Here is a 17,431-nt window from a genome sequence, read left to right on the forward strand (position 1 = left end):
GTTTATTTGTGCAGATAAATATATGGAAAACCTACCCTTGGATATACCATTAGTTTTGCTAGATGTGTTTTTTATCCATTTTAGATTCAGCTATTGATAAATATATATTGTTTGTATATATGTCTACATTATGATTCTATTTTATATTGTATGAATTTTAGTTTATGCTTAGATTTATCCATTAATTAATATATTGTTTGTATATATACGTTATGAAACATAGACGGTAGCCAGCTCTAACCCAAAATGCATGCATGGCTTCACATGAGTATATTGGTTACCTCCATTATTTATTTGTAAATGCACAGGATACTTACAGAGAGTGATAAGAAGTTGACTGTGAGTACCTAATAATTTAGGGGGGATTGTTTGATTGTATATTTGTAAATTTAAAATAATTTATAAATAAAACTTTTATATACATAGTCTTAGCGTAAAAAACGAAAGCTAAAAAATAAACTCTAAATTTAAAATTGAAAAAAAAATCAAAATTTAGATTATAATCATAAGTAGAAGAAAAAAGATGATGGTGCCAGCCTAAATAAGGCTAGCTACTGCATTGCTCTAATACTGTCACATTGAAAATGCTTTATGAATGTGTACTCCATGCATGTTTTTTACAGGGCAAAATTTAAGACAGCATTTCTCTTGCGCTCACACACAAACAAAAGCTTTGCAATATTACATAAAAGGTACTACAATGCTCTCAGAATCAGATGTGTATATACAGGAGTTTTACTTCCATCCTTTCTTTTATACCTTGAGGTATCGGTACCTCGACGTACTAAATTTCTCACCGTTAGATCTAGCTAAGTAGGATATGCACTGGATCCAACGATCAGAAACAATTTGATACTACGAGGTATCGGTACCTCGAGGTACAAAAGGAAGGATGAGAATAAAACTGATATATATACAGAAGAGTACTTGTCTATCGATCTATGCCTTTGTCTGATCTATGTCCAGCGAATAATATTATTTTTTGAACCTTTAAAACTAAACTTTTTTCTAAACTTATTTTTAAATCTGAATTTTTTTAGTGACGTCTGCGAGGCTAGCGTGGCTGAAAAATAATTTCATACCAGACAGACAGTGTGGCTAAGAGTGAAAAATAATTTCATACCAGACAGACAGTGTGGCGAAGAGAAAGCTCAATAGAAGAGCTAATTATTAGCTGTAAAATCTTTTCATATCAAGGTGGAGTCTATTAATATAATAGTTATATACAAACATAAACTAAATCATTAATATATGATCCACCTCTCATATACATATATTGTGTTGGAGCCTATGCTACAGCTCAATGTAAATATTTAGTTTGTTTTTACTTTCTCTTCTTTCCTGTCTCCTCTGTGTAACGATATAATAGATCTAGATTTGAATGGTACAATAGATCTAGATTTTATACGAGAGTTAACCAGAATTCCAACCTAAATCTATGCGTGAGTCTATCTCTCCTATCCAATATATATGTTTTTCCTATACCGTCTACGCCTACGCAAACTACCATTCAAATGTATGTCCATTTTTTTTCAATCGTGTTTTAAAAGTGCCCTATGTTTTGTTTTGAGTTATGTTGGCAAACAAACTATCGTCTAGAACGAATATAATTAAACACTGTGTCTGATGAAGACATGAGTGACCATGTGTGTGTGTACATATAATATCAGTACATGTACCGCCATTGGTAGGGCGTAGTTATCTCCATGCTCCTTGGCCAGGCAAAACACAAGGCCGGATGGCTGTAGTGTGGTACTCTTTCTTCTCTTCCACCTGAGCTGCAAATGCATGTGGTGGGCCCCACCCCCCTTCCAGGCCTAGTAGGATGATCGAGATGCTTGTGCTTGTTTTCACTTGAGCTTGAGAGAGAGAGAGAGAGAGAGAGAGAGAGAGAGCTTTGGGCTATGGCAATGGCGCAGTGTGTTGTCGTAGTAGCTGCTAGCTAGAGTAAGGTAAGGAAGGTAGCCATGGCATGCAGAAGCACAGGCACGGCACACTCAAGGATTCTTCAGCTTTCTCTCCTTCCAAGGCCCTGCAAGATGTCCTCCAAAAAGGCATCAAAGGGTGGGGGGGAAAGAAATTCCTCGTCTCGTGCTGCGTGTGCATGTGGATCGTGATGCATGCATGTGTGTGCGCTGCTGCTAGAACAACCGCTCGCTGCGCCATGGATGGCTCCACCTCCGTCTTTCTGCCTGCGTGCGACTTCAACGATCGAGTGCGGCATGCAGAAAAGAAAGTTTCAGCCCCGCAAAAAAAAAAAAAGAAAGAAAAGAAAGTTTCAGACAGATATCCTCCTGATCGTCGTAGTCGTAGCAGATGGAGCAACCACCTAGCAGTAAACCGGTTATCGCGATAACCACGCTTATCATGATGATAAACCGTGAAAAAACACGATAATTCTCCAACATAAAAGTAAATCTAGTCTAGTACGTAGTCTCGTATGTTTATGTTGCTCTTCAGTTTTTTTTCGACTCCGTATATAGTGCGTTCTATACCAGCTGATAGCCTGATAGCTGATACTACTGTAGTAGCTTCTGCTAGTAGGTGTTTGTGCGTGTACTATGCTCTGCTGCTCTCTCTATCCAACATGCAGATCGACGCAGGCCACTGGGATCTGGGATTATACGGTGGTCCAGAACTGATGCTCTCTATGGTCTCGTGTCGTTGACATGTGTAAGTATGCAGCAAACTCTGCATTTTTGGACTTGACTGAAACTGAAAACGATGTGCTCGCTCTTACCACTCGCTCTCTCGGCAGTGAATAATTACCGTACCCTAAGATATCAAATATGCAAACGTTTAATAAGTGCTTTTGCTGTGGTAGTATATTTCTTAACATATATGTCCATGTAGTTAGAGTAAGATCAATAGAAGGGCTAACTAGCAGTTTGTCATTAAGTATTAACATAGAGCTAACTTTTCTATGGACTGTAAAATTTCTATCAATATATGGGATATCTACACGAGTATATACTAGCAGACCTGCATGCGCGTTGTCCAAGTCTTCTTCCAGTCTTTGTTCCTGTCTTTATTTATAGGCCGCTAGCAATTAACTAGCTATAGCTTGGATGCTTCTATTGATTCAAAATGTCAAACAGAAGATCATTAGCTTTTGTCTATATATGTAGTTAATTAACCAGATCCCATGACTTGTATGTGACATGGTCGATCAATTTCTATGACTCTTTTCCAAATTCCAATCTTAGCCAAAATTCCACATTAATTGGAGAGAATCTGAGGGCATCTACACTACGCTAGTCGATCTGTCTCCTGAGACGGTACGATACAACATTTTCAAGCGTTTGTCTCTAGGTTCTCCCAAGACTACATGTAAGGAACGTGCCAATAATGATACTCATAATACAAAACTTTACACCAAAGACCTTATCATATACGATAGTTCGTCTACCGTATAAACTCCATCACTCTCTAATTAACTTTTTGCCATTCCTAGAAATGACACTAACATATTTGTCACTGGGCCCACATGTCATAAACACATAAAGCCTCACGTGTCATAGACAGTGGGTGGTAAATATGTTAGGTGTCATTTTTAAAAGTGGCAAAAAGTTAAATGCCCCCTCCCCTCCTAGAAGCCATGACTCACCTCTTGCCATGCACATCTCAACCTCGTCCTCCCTCTTCTTACGAGCCTTCCCATCAATCTCCTCCCTAAGGTGTTCACTCTAGTCCTTCCAACCTTGGTGACTAGGTGATGAACAAGTGCATATACCTATAATATAGTGTGCTGGTGGCTATTTCATCACCATTCATTTAACCATCCCCATTGTTGAAGAGTGAACTCCTCTAGCGGGAGGTCGGCGGACGCCCCTTGGGTTTAGCCTAGGGAATGCGGTTACGAGTCATCTCGGATGTGGGATGGACCTCGTCCTAAGGATCGAGGTGAAAGATGAGGAAATGTACAAGTTCAGGCCATGCGGAGGCGTAATACCTATATAGTCTTATGTTAATCAAAAGAAAGATCCACATTCCTTGCGAGCATGGCCCTCCTCTTATATAATCTTAAGGGATGCTACAATGTCTTGGATGAGATGGCTACAGAAATCTAATCAATGCTATATGTGTCTCCCGGGGAGCCATTTAATAGATACATCTTGTCCCTATAGATAGTGGATGACTTCAGTCGGTAATGAGGGCACGATTGATGCAACCGGTATGACAAAAAGGGAGTGTGCACCTTTCCCCGTTTCCATGCATGTCCCTCAATGGCAGGAAGCCTTCATGTCTCGGTTAATGTTGAGGCATGGGCAGTGCGTGATCTCTCCGTAATCTTTTCCCACAAAAAGCAAAAAAGGAGGGGGATGCTTGTCCCGACACCTAACGAACGATATGCGCTATGGCATCAGGCTGCCCCGAAACCTACTTGTTATCCAAGGGAGGGGGGGTTAGGGCAGCTCGACTTCTCCCTTGTTGCTTTAGCCTGAGCCTCAACAGCCCAATTGAGGCCTTTCCATACCGGCCTCCTCCCGAGGCACTTCATTAGCCGCTCGGTGTGGGGACCTGGGTTCCCATATCGTTGACGCATATACTCAAATCCACTTCTCTGTCCAACAAAGAGTTTATTTTTTAGCAATTCTTTAATAGATTAGTACAAGAAAAATAATTTGAAAGCCCCTTATTAATTCCTATATACCTTTTTTTAAAAAAAATAACGGATAGCAATCCGACCTCTATATCCATGGATGGATATACCAGAAAAATGACCGATGGGTGGTGTTGTTTGGTTAGCTAGTGGCCATGAATTGCACATAGATTGGTTTTATGGACTGAGAGTATAAACTCTCTGTGGGACAAGATTTAAAGGCTAAAAATAAAGGTATTTCTTAAATACAGGGAGTAGCTTTTCATGCAAGAACTCCTTATCTATACTAGGGATAGACTACTATGGAGCATGTGTCCCCCTCAAATTCAAAAATGCTAACAGTAAGTTTGAAGCAAAGAGATATTTTTCTAAAAAATAATGGGTTAAAATCCGGCCGTTACATCTAAATCGAATGTACAATGAAAAGGGGCTTGTGGGCTCCAAAAGACTATCTTAATTAAACTAGAGTGAATATGGTTTTAGAAGTTGATGAGTGGGTGCTTAGTAAATATATTTCCTTTTGAATTAGACAACTTTTTATATAAAGGAAAATATTTACTTCCTTTTGAATTAGACAGCTTTTTATATAAAGGAAAAAGTTTGAATTAGACAACTAATTATCTAAGTAGTACCAAGGCATGTTGTGCTTGTGGCACAGAGAAACCATTTGATTAGCAGACACATCTTTACCTCAAGCATACAATTATTGACAAGTGTGTGCCAACGCAGTGGGGGTACTCATCAGCTGATCCGTGATTTCCGCAATTTGTGCCAATAAAAATGCTCAAATGGAGCTTTCATGGACCTGGGAAGATCAGGGTTGTTATCTCTCCTCTCATTCTACATATGCTAACTAAATCATTACTCCTAAACAAAGCGTGCACTTTAATGGCATTGTCAAAGACATATATTGGTTTTGTTTCTGGACAGGGCCAAGGACAAACGACATGACTTTAAGTTTTTAATACATGTATACAATGTATATGCGTGCCCAGATAACACATGTATCAACAACACTAGTCAAAATATGAATAGCTGTGATGGATCATGCATTAGTTAATTAACCAAGATGCCTGAATTAAAGTTCATTGCTTGGGGTGGACCAATTTGCTTGCTGCACAGCTGGAGATGTACTCTTTCTTTGAAGGACAGTGTTTCAGGTAAAAGAGAAATCCAGATGGATGAACTTATTAAGCAGATGCTCAAGTGGACAATTCCTGGCTTGATACAATCTGCTCATAGTTGAGATAATTAATCTTAGCCACTACATTGTCTCATCAAAATATCCAGAAAAAGGTTAAGCCATGTTAATGATAGCTGTTGGTTCAGTGAAGTGTCCTTCAGAAATTCAGAGTTCAGAAGCTGCAAGTGCAAAGTTCAGAAACCCAAAAAAAAAACCCAGATGATGAACGAATGCTTAAAGCCACATGCCATCCTGGTTTTCCACCGATCACTTTCTGGTGTCTGCCGGCCATCTGCCATTGTCACACTGCCTCCTGGGACCCACTTGTCAGTGACAGTGAGAGAGAGAGAGTGTGTGTGTCATCTGAAGAAGGAGAGGACACAAGCTGCCTACCCATTATATCCTGTGGCCATGTTAGAGTCTTCAGTTTGGCCGGTCCCTTCATCTTCTCCTTGCAGATGATGATGATGATGGATGCTGCTGCTGCCATGGCTGGCTGGCTGGCTGGCTGCTGCGCTGCCTGCTTGATCCAACGCCTGCGCCATGTCGGAAGCTTACGAGACACCAGCTGCTGCTGCGCCTATCCTAATTCCACTGCAGATGAGGGGCCCCTGCACGTTGTGTACGTCCATGTCTGTGCGTGATGCATCCTGTTCCTGACCGTGCATGTACGCAGACGCAGATGCAGGCAAGAGAAGAGAAGAAACTGCTCACAAGATACACAGAAACTAACTTGGGGCCAAAGGACAGGACAGAATGTGCACAGTGCACACACATTGTGGGCTAAGCTAAAATTGCGTAGATTCTGAAGCTAGCAACTTCAGCTTCAGTTATGTATATGCAAACTTGCTTTTCAGCAATCACTGGATTGGTTTTTCTCGGTGACACCCTGACAGAGTTGAAGCTAGCACCTTCAGTTATGTAGTCTGCAACTTGCTTTCCAGCAATCACTGGATTGATTTCTTGGTGACACCCTGACAGTCAATTCAAGACATAAATGGGTTGTATATCTCTGGGCCTGGCTCAACAAATGTGTTAAGGTTTCAATACATGGGGGATGATGCAAATACTACATACAAGATTATGCAAGCAACAAAGATGAAAATAATCTCGCCTATGCTACGTTTTTTTTACTCTTACTCTACACACTTTACACTTGCAGAGAGAGCCCCATCAGTCAGCGGTCCGATATCGCGGTGAATGTGATGGAGGTGCGCGTCGTCTCTTGAGACGACGAGGGAGTTGAGTGCGCCATGATGGAGGTCAACAATGAGGAGGATGATGTGGCCTTGCTCCTGAGCTTGAGATCACTGAAGTCCCTGATTACATCAGGCTTGTTGATCTTCTCTTTGTCGACCTCCATCTCACCTGTTAACATGCTGATCACCGTGGACATGTACGGTCGACGTTTTGTGATGTCCTGGGTGCACAAGAGACCAACTTTCAAGAATCTGCAGGCTTCATCGACATCCACGTCATCGCCGATAGAACTGTCTATGATCTCCTCCAAATGCCCCTGGTCATAATATTTCCATGTCTGCAAAGGGAGGTCAATCAATATCTGGGTAACATAGTAGCGGATGACACAAGCCCCAAGAGGTTAAGTTTTGTCTCTGAATAACACATAGAAATTTTGATATTTGTAGTACTATGATAAATAGAACAGTTGCTAAGCATGGAATACTTGCTTTAGAGTGACTTAGAACTCTAACAGCATTGATCTCTGGAACCCCAGGCCTTACTACTCAAAATAAATACAGAAAAGGTAATTAATATTAAAGGGACTGTTAATTATTTAGTCATTAAGACATGACAAGTAATTGGACGATAAACAGTAAAGTTGAGCAACAAGCCAACAACTGTACAGCATTAACCTCAAATTGAGAAGTTATGTATTTTGTCCAAGTAGAGAGATGCTCATATTTAGTATTTAGAACAGAAAATGCCATACCTTCTCGAGAAGGATCTGGTCTTCGTAGGGCAATTTGGTGTCAGTGTTGCATCTTCCACTGACTATTTCCACAAGAAGAACACCATAGCTATAAACATCTGACTTCCGTGTCACTTGTCCTCGGATTGCATATTCAGGAGCCAAGTAACCTCTGGAAGCAAAAATGCTATGAGAAAAGGAAGAGACAGGGTAGCAGGGTGCGCATATTCGTTTTTATGTTATCACATGCTAGTTTGCTTTTTACTCCCTGTTATGTGCACCTTTTGTATCAACAGACAAAGGATCTCAAGAAAAACAGAGAGCAAAATTTGATGGACATATAGTGACTAATAGTACATACTCTTCTCCCAAGTAAGGCCATGTTTAGTTCTTAAAAACTTATCCCAAAAACATCATATCGAATATTTGGACATCTAAATGAAGCATTAAATATTAAATATACATGAACATTAAAACTAATTACACAGTTACGAGGAAAATCATGAGACGAGTCTTTTGAGCCTAATTAGGATGTGATTAGCTATAAGTGCTACAGTAACCAACTTATGCTAATGATGGATTAATTAGACTCAAAAGATTCGTCTCGCGGTTTCCAGGTGGAATCTAAAATTTGTTTTGTAATTAGACTGCGTTTAATACTTCAAATATGTGTCCAAAAATTTGATGTGATGTTTTTGCAAACTAAACAAGGCCTAAGTTCAGTGGACTAAAAATATTAGCATCCAAAGCACGCATGACTAGCAAATCAGATAACACACTACTCCGTATTACTTACAGTGTTCCTGCGACTCTTGTGCTAACATGTGATGCATCTGAGGGTAGAAGCTTTGCTAAACCAAAGTCAGAAATTTTCGGTGTGAGGTCTTTATCAAGAAGTATATTGCTGGCTTTGATGTCCCGGTGGACAACGTGAGGGCGGACACCATCATGAAGGAATGCCAGTCCCCTGGCAACACCAATGCATATATTTACTCGAGTTCTCCAGTTGAACTGTATGTTACTTTGCCTAGAACCTTAAAATATGGCAAGCACAAGGTTTCAGAGCATAAGCATTTTCCCAAGCAGAAAAGAATATACAGGATTCAGTATAAGACAAACTACCTAGAAGGGTATGTGCAAGGCTATTGTTTTCAAGATAATTGTACACGAGTATTCTGTGCCTCCCCTCCACACAACAGCCATGAAGTTTGACAAGATTCTCATGAGAAATGTCAGAGATTGCAATAAGTTCATTGAGGAACTCCTTCACACCTTGTCTAGACTGTAAAGACAGTAACTTTACTGCAACATTTGTTCCATCCTTCAGAGTTCCCTGAAATGAAAAGCAGGCAAATGTCAAACACATGTAAGATAATCAGTCCAGTACAACATTGATAAATGTATAACCTTGTATACAGGTCCAAAACCTCCCTCACCAATCTTATTGGATTGGTCAAAATTCAGTGTTGCCTTAGCCAGCTCCTTATAGCTGTATCTTGTAATGTTCTCAGCACCAGCAAAGTCTGTGGAAATAAATTTAAACATTACAGAGAAATGCAGATTGATGAAATGTTCAGGAACAGCATATCACAATCCAGATAGTGATATTATAAAACTTTGTGTGTAAAATTGGCAACCTTCATTAGATGGATCAGTTTGTTGCTGCACGGTCCTTGACCTTTTGAAAAAGAGGGGAAAACAACTCATTACTGAGATGTTTCAGGCTATAGAAAACGCAGTTGTGTTGTGATTGGCTAATTGAGATGGCAGTTCAATGTCAGTACGCAGAGATCATAGATACTCGGCAACAACCATTGTATCCTGAAACAGAAGACTATAAACAGAGGTCAGGGGCCAGGACAGCATATGAAAGATTTGAAGATAAAAACAACATGCTTCGCCACCAGCAGAATGTCGTCTCAAACATTAACTCAATATTTACATTAGAGTAGAATAATATTTTTTTCATAGAATAATGGGAGCTGCAACTTAGAGAATAATCAGTGTACCTTGGTAATTGTGAAAACTGAAACAACAGCTTCATGTTACTAAAAACAGTACATAATGTAGACACGTGTATATGCACTGCAGTACAAAACAGAAAAAATGTGTTATGTAAGCAATGGTAGAGTTGTTAAGAGTTTTTCATTTTTTTTGCTGAGGATCAGGCAATTAAGAGCTCTTAAAAAGAAATCTTGGATTAACCCTAGAGAAATTGCTGTACAAAGTAATGGCCTTAATTTTTTATTAGCAGACGATAACAAAGAAAACATTTGTGTGATGCCTATTACAATCACAAGCTTCCCCAGTTACAAACTACGATTCTGGAAGTATAGTATTTTCAGAAGTACCAAGTCCCATTGTCCGATTGGCCATACAAACTACATTGGCCATTGCTTAGCTTAAAGTTCAAGCGTGAGCAGCAAAGTCAATGATGTAGATCAATCCCAACTCACATGGAGTTTTAACTGTTGCAAGCACAATTTAGGTGAATTTACAATGAATGGAAGTCGGCCAGGATCCCAGGACCACTACAGCATTTCTATACATCAAATGGTCTCTACTCGCTAGTGGCTATATATCTTTCTTGGCCTCTTGGGTAGACATCAACATCATGACCATTCCTAAATGGATAAGCACCCAACAAACCTAACGAAAGATAGCCGTGCAGATTTTTCTGAAAGCGCAAGAGAGGACACCCTACCCAAACAGCATCAATCAACAATAAAAGGTATCTACCAGGGCCAGAGGTACATCATCTCGCTTTCATCGTGATGCAGAACAACGGATTGTAACCCATGGCACTGAACAGCCAGAATAGGAATATCTACGCCGATGTCTATGGTACGGACTAATTGATTTGCAAAACGTATGATTGGGCTCAACTTGCACATACCACTATTTAATTCCAAGTTTCCAACTCGCCAATTATATGTCCTTGTTGCATTTCTTTTCTTCTACAGTCCTACCATGATCTAGCAAAAGTTTCACCCATTAATTATGATACTGACGAACATAGCCATAACGAATACTAGTACTAGATTAAAATCTCATCACTAAAGTTGACGAATTGTTGTATCACCAACAGTGTCTAGCGAAATCAATATCCTTCATGAATTACTCACTCATGTTTGATCATCATTACTGAGCTGGCTCCTTTATTTCAAGACCACAAGCATAACAGATGATAAGAGATCACAAGAAAACAAGGAGATTAAAGATCGAATCTTTCCGTGCTAAATTCCATATTAGACAGATAATCTGACCTCGGCCAACACGAGAGGGCCGGATCCAACCGGCGAAGCTGACGATCTCCCCAGCAGCAAGACACGACGAACCCCGACGGTTCCCGCCCGGCGGCCGCCAGTCGAAACCGCCCCGCCGTAGAAAGGCTCGGCCGCCCCCCGCCCCCCACGCCGCACAAGAAAACCCGCCGGAAAACCCTCTGCTCCGGCCGGCCGCGGAGGAGGAAGATTGAAAATGGCAGCTCTTCTTTTCTTGCCCGCAAAGAGAGAGAGAGGGAGGGAGAGAGAGGCACAAAGGCGATTTTTTAAGGCTGCGTTTAGATAGAAAAGCGAATTTGACTGTACGTCGGAGAAAGGGTTTTTGACATAAATAAAAAATCAAATTTTATGGCTCGCCTGATAACCGGGAGCCGAATTTTTTAAGTCTAATTAATTTATTATTAGCACACGTAGGTTACTGTAGCAACTTATGATTAATCATAGACTAATTAGGCTCAAAAAATTCGTCTCACGATTTCTCGCATAACTGTATAATTAGTTTTTCGTTTTATTGATATTTAATGCTCTATTTAAACGTCTAAAGATTCAATATGATGTTTTGATCGAAAAATTTTTAGAACTAAACGGGGCCTAAGAAACCAGCAACCACGCACGCCGCTGTCAAAGCGTTGACCAGAGCGTACCCCTCCCGAGGGCGAGGCACGCGGCCACCATGCGCATCGAGCTCGAGCTCAGCTCAAGCTCGGCCGCGTAGGAGCAGGGGACCACATGGCCCATTGGGGCGGGGAAGTTTCGGCGTGGCTGGTGGCGTCGCTGCCAGGCCCGCCCGCCAGAAGCCGGCCTTGCTCACCAACTGACCTCGCCGATGGTTTGGATTGCCAGATCAACCTGCAGTCTTTGCCCATTCCAATACGGCCATTAACATTCTCCTCCTCTGCCGGTTTAAGCGAAACAGTGACTCGGTGCTTGACAATTACTAGTTTCTTGAACAAGCTTATCCTGAGTACTCAAATGTCATCCCACCACTTGGATTGACTCAGGCCTTGTTTAGTCCAAAATTTTTTTTCCAAAAATATCGCATCGAATATTTAGACACCTAAATAAGCATTAAATATATATGAACATTAAAATTAATTACACAGTTACGCGAGAAATTGTTTGACGAATCTTTTGAGCCTAATTAGTTCATGATTAGCCATAAGTGCTACAATAACCAATATGTGTTAATGACGGATTAATTAGACTCAAAAGATTTGTCCCGCGGTTTGCAGTCGGAATCTAAAATTTGTTTTTTCATTCATGTCCGAAAATCCCTTCCGACATCTGGTCAAACGTTCGATGTGACCCCTTTAATAAAAATTTTGGCCAACTAAACACCACCTCAAATTCGTAGTCTTGGAAAATCGAGCATTCGAGCTAAGTTAAACCAGCTCGATAATATAAAAGATCGTTAAATATCTATAATACTTAGACTTCTTAACTAATTCTAAACTATGTGCATTAAGTTAATTTTTTTATTGTCTATGATTATTATAGAGTTAATATATAAGTAAAATGGTACACTCTCTGTTTTTTAATTGACACCGTTAACTTCTAGATTAGCGTTTGACCTTTCATCTTATTAAAAAATTATGTAATTATTAATTATTTGTTATGTTTTGATTTATTACTAAACTAACTTTAACTTTAAGTATAATTTAAATTTTGCATATTTACCCAAATACTTTGAATAATAAGACGGATGAGAAAAAACTAGACGAAATAGTTGTGAATTTACAGACATGATCTAAATGAAATATTGCCAGTTAATAAATTGGGAGCTAAGCTAGACTTTTAGCTCCTTAAAATTAATGAGACAAGTAATCGAATCTTAACAGGCTGAGTTGGCTTATTATCCGAGGAGCTCCGTGCAAAGGAAGAGAACCAAAAAAAAAAAGAGAGTATTTTAGCTGTTCGTGTCAACATTAATTTGAGATTTTGACCGAAGGAAGGAGAGAGATGGACGGACGTCGACACGGATGTTCCGGGAAGGTTGTGCTTATGACCAAAGCGTTGGACTCCGGCCAGATTTTTATCCGATTAATTACTTAATTAATTAGTATCGTAAACTACTCTGCCTCGCCGGCAAACGGTAGCCGACCGGCTAGTTAATTAAACAAAGTTAGTTTCTGCGTGTGATTACCGTGGCTATAATTACTTAATTAGCGTGGTCGTTTGTCGTAATTGCAGAACTATGATTATGTTCAGACTAATGTAATTGCGCGTACGCTAGCAGATCATAGATCAGAAACAGTGACAGACATATACAGATAAAACTGGAGCAGTTATTCATGAGTTTATAGTACTGTAGATAGCTACCACAGCGTGTATGTACAACGGTACAACGCACAGGTATCCTGATATATTTTACTGTAGCATATATTTTACTGTAGCACTTATGTAGTTTTTCTAATTTGGATGTCGTTGACTTTTAAGCTGTATTTGACCATTTGTGTTATTTAAAAAATTTATAGCTATTAATTATTTGTATTATGACTATATAATAACTTATAATTTTATATTTATATAAAATTTAATTAAAACGAATAATTAAATATAGATCAAATATTAACAGCTTCGAATGTTCGAAAACAAAGAGAGTAGTATTATACAGTGCGCGACCATGACGTCCGACGAGTGACGAGACCACGTCAAGGTAAGCGTACGTACGTGGTACTCCAGTGTAGGTACCAGCTGCAATAAAATTCAACTGTACAAGACATATCAGCAGTAAACTCTATTTTTTCGTTTATGCTTATATTATAGATAAAAAATTTAAATTTTAAAACTTAAATTTAAGTTGATTTTAAGATTTTTCAATATTTTTAGAAAAAGCAGAAGATATTACCTATAAATTATTTTTAATTCTAAATAAGCCGTTTCACCCGTGTTTAAAGTAATCTAAACAACGAGACAGCTTAGCTTGTGGACTCTTGATACAGAAATTGACCGGGAAAGAAGCAGAGCCACTAACTACTACCGTGGTCTTGTGGTGGTAGTGCTCCATCTTTAAGACTATTGCAAGAGTGGACTTGGTCCTGCAGTGTTCATCGTTAAGGCTGCTTAATTCTATATTATTCTATGTGTGGCTGAGATGGAGCTTCAAACCTGGCGATCCATGCATGGACGTGATTGGAGGGACCCCACGATCGAGTTGCTCGGAAATATCTCCGGCAGAACACTTGTGCAACTTAACACCCGTATTACTTTGCCTGTGCTTAAGCTTATAAGACAAAATTTAAATTTTTAATCTTAAATTTAGTGTTCGTTTTAAGATTTTGTATCGAAGTTTGTTTTTCAGAATTGGTTCTTATATATTTAAGAATATGTATATAAAATTTTATGTATAAATTATTTTTTATTTATAAATATGTTGTTTGGCCAAACATGAACTTGGACGGAGTTTTCGCCCAAAATCTGTAGCAGTAGCACTACCAAAATGGTGTTTTTAGCTTGGTTGTTCTTCCTCCGAGAGCAAGTATAATAGTAGACTATAAGTTGACTATAAGCTGATATGGAGAAAAGAGATAATGAAAAAAGGTGGGGTTAACTCTCATGCAAGAGTCAGCTATACAACAACTCTTTGAAAAATGCATTAAATGCAAAGGTAAGAGAGAAATAAGAGATAAAAATTATAGCCAACCTTATAGCTAATCTATTATATGTGTTGACTATAATATAAGTTTATAGCTAGTAAGTTGGCTTCACTATTAAACTTGCCCTTAGCAAGTAATGGTGTTTTTACGGTATGTCGCAAAGAAGAGTGATTGCCTGATGTTATTATAGCATAGATGAATTGACAGAATGTTGTCATTTTGCATAAATTTAATCTTTTAGATTGAATTGATAAGTGAGGCCAAAAGTCTTAGGTTCGATTCGTCGAAGACACATAATTAAATAAAATATTTACAACTATATTTCCCCAAATTACATCATGCTTGAGTCTAAGCTCGTGGATTAAATAGGTGAGAAATTTTGGTTGGTGCAATACATGTAATCTACTCTCTCCGATATTTTTTTTATACCGTTGACTTTTTATATAAGTTTGACACTTCATCTTATTCAAAAATTTTATATAATTATTGACTATTTTATTATGATTTGATTTATTACTAAAGTATGATTTATAATTCTGTATATTTAGACAAAATTTTTTAATAAGACAAAAAATCGAACGTAAATCAAAAAACAATAACATCGAAACAAAAAAACTGGAGGGAGTAACTCTCCCCAACTGCAGGTTTTGACGTCTAGTCTCACTGAGTGGTTTTAACTACCAAACCATATTAAAATACTATGCATATGATATTTGCTTACGATTTTAGTATGATCAAAACCATATCTCTTGTATGGAAGAAGAATCCGTTTTTTTGTGGTTACCTCCGTTGATAAACATGGAGAAAAATGTTTAATCGTAAAAACATCGTATACAGAAAATTGTACGTATAGCGGCGCTCGATGATGATGCCAAGATGCTTCATCTGGAGGTTTAATTTAGATGCTGGTCAGTAGCGACGATGGCTCGTGATCAGGGATCTGATGGAGACCTAAAGATGTCTTTGTTTTATGTTGTTTCTATCTGGTAGTTTAGCTGATCATTTTAGAGTTTTTCAGTAGATTAATTCTCTCCGGGTAGTACTCCAGTGAAGGGTCCGTTCCTATTGGTTGTTCCCAACCCAGCCATATTATCTGGTCCATACATTTTCCTCGCTGACAAATTCTTCATAGCATTTTCAATTTTTTTAAAAGATTCTCTAACAAGATCTGCTCTGACATATATCATGATGTAACTTATTAGACGCCATTTAACAGTTGTAGTTATGTCTGCTCATCCACAGAATCTCCCTTTAATATTTCTTTTACAACACAATGCAAAATCCAGTTGATTTTGGCAGGTGCATATTTGCAGTATTTTGTTATGAATATGAAATGCAGGCAACAAAAAAATCTCAACTGGTTCAAGGGTTCCTTCGGAACACAGAATTTTACCTATAATAGTTCACTTCTTCCAAAATTCCCGCAAAATTCTTTCGAACCGAACAAGCCCATTTTCGTTGCTTGTCACTTCATGAGCTGTTCAGTGTGGACCGAAATGAGGCACAGTTTGGGCCGAAAATTTCATTTAGTTGGGCCACAAGGTGACACTGATGGACATGGCTAACTGGCAACGGTTGGGCCTGGAATCTGGCAGTTTTGGTTTGGGCTGAGCTCGGTTAATGGCGATCACAAAATTTTGCATTTTAGCCTCGCAAACGATCATAAAGTTTCAGTGTATAAGGGATTTTGCCTATGCATTTATATTGTCAAAATCACTTATATTTTAAAATAGATGACTGTACATTTATATTATTGAGATCATTATATTTTATACGGATATATGATTGGACATGTAAAGTGTGCATTGACTGTTCACTTCTTCAGCGAACTCGAGATTGGCCCCAACTTGCTCTTCTTTTGTCATAATACACTTTTTAGTAGTTTGAAAAATATACATGTAAAAGCTACGCAATAACGTGGTCCAAAGAATGCGGCAACAATTTTTGTCAGAATATGTGGTGCTGCTGCCGACGGTGCACAAGCAGGTGGATAGTTAGCTTACAGAACTGTTATACCGTACACTAATCGTAAGGTTTTAGGGCCGGTTTTCCTCATCAACTGGGTCAATCTCTTCTTGACTAGGAAAGCGATCTCCTTGCTCGACTAAAATGCAAACGAATAAGGCTGCTTTCCTTTTCTTTTTAGCTTATCCTAGATTATTTCTCGGTTTGTATATACACGTTTTTCAGCTACTAAATGATATATTTTTCTAAAAATTTTTTATATATAAGTTTATCATCTCATATTTTTAAATTAGGCTTTAATTTTATATTAGTTAATTTCATCATTTATTAAACAACTATGAAAATCAATTTTTTTATCTTTCATCGTAAAAAAAAACATAGCCTAGTCTACTTAACTCCTGACCTATTTTAATTCGTCTTATCCCCCCTCACCTATGGTACCATATATTTTAATCACCAAACTATCGAAAACAATCTAAATAGGTTTTGCTTACATGTCATCATGTGGAAGATGTAGTATATGCACATTTTGCCACTGTGTACGTAGTTGTATAGATCTACTGTAGTATGGAGTGATACAACAATTTCTCCTATCAAATGATGAATGTTAATCTTTTCTTAAAAAAAATCCTAGAGTAAGAAGATCTATCAATGGTCAACAGGTCCTTCCACTTGATTTTTTTTAAAAGACAAGTTGTTAGAGTGAATAAATGACATATGAACATGTTGGGTTCTTTTGTAAACATCATCACCATGCCACCATCCATGCCAATGCCACATAGGCAAAACCACTATTAATACCACCCTAGGGGTTATTTAGACGGTTTTATGTATTTTAGGGGGGCCTAAAATACATGTTTTAATAGGTGA

At 38.6% G+C, this 17,431-nt stretch overlaps 1 protein-coding gene across 5 annotated transcripts; it reads right to left on the reverse strand.

The window, feature by feature from the left end:
• Positions 1-6,771: 6,771 nt before the first annotated feature.
• LOC102710598 (cold-responsive protein kinase 1-like) lies at positions 6,772-11,207 on the reverse strand. Of its 5 annotated transcripts, none has more exons than XM_006656310.3 (8): positions 10,983-11,207; positions 9,726-9,801; positions 9,354-9,537; positions 9,124-9,239; positions 8,839-9,049; positions 8,513-8,750; positions 7,738-7,888; positions 6,772-7,323 (listed from the first exon to the last, which is right to left on the reverse strand). In XM_006656310.3, the coding sequence occupies exons 3-8, from the start codon at positions 9,421-9,423 to the stop codon at positions 6,964-6,966; spliced, it is 1,146 nt and encodes a 381-aa protein (XP_006656373.1). In that variant the 5' UTR covers positions 9,424-9,537; positions 9,726-9,801; positions 10,983-11,207; the 3' UTR covers positions 6,772-6,963. The 5 variants fall into 5 exon arrangements, with proteins under 5 accessions (XP_006656373.1, XP_006656372.1, XP_015694228.1 ...); XM_006656309.3 differs by having other exon boundaries at positions 9,354-9,550; XM_015838742.2 differs by lacking the exon at positions 10,983-11,207 and adding an exon at positions 10,613-10,953 and having other exon boundaries at positions 9,354-9,550.
• Between the last annotated feature and the right edge of the window lie 6,224 nt (positions 11,208-17,431).

This window comes from Oryza brachyantha, chromosome 6, assembly GCF_000231095.2.
Source record: "Oryza brachyantha chromosome 6, ObraRS2, whole genome shotgun sequence".
Classification (NCBI taxonomy): domain Eukaryota; kingdom Viridiplantae; phylum Streptophyta; class Magnoliopsida; order Poales; family Poaceae; genus Oryza; species Oryza brachyantha.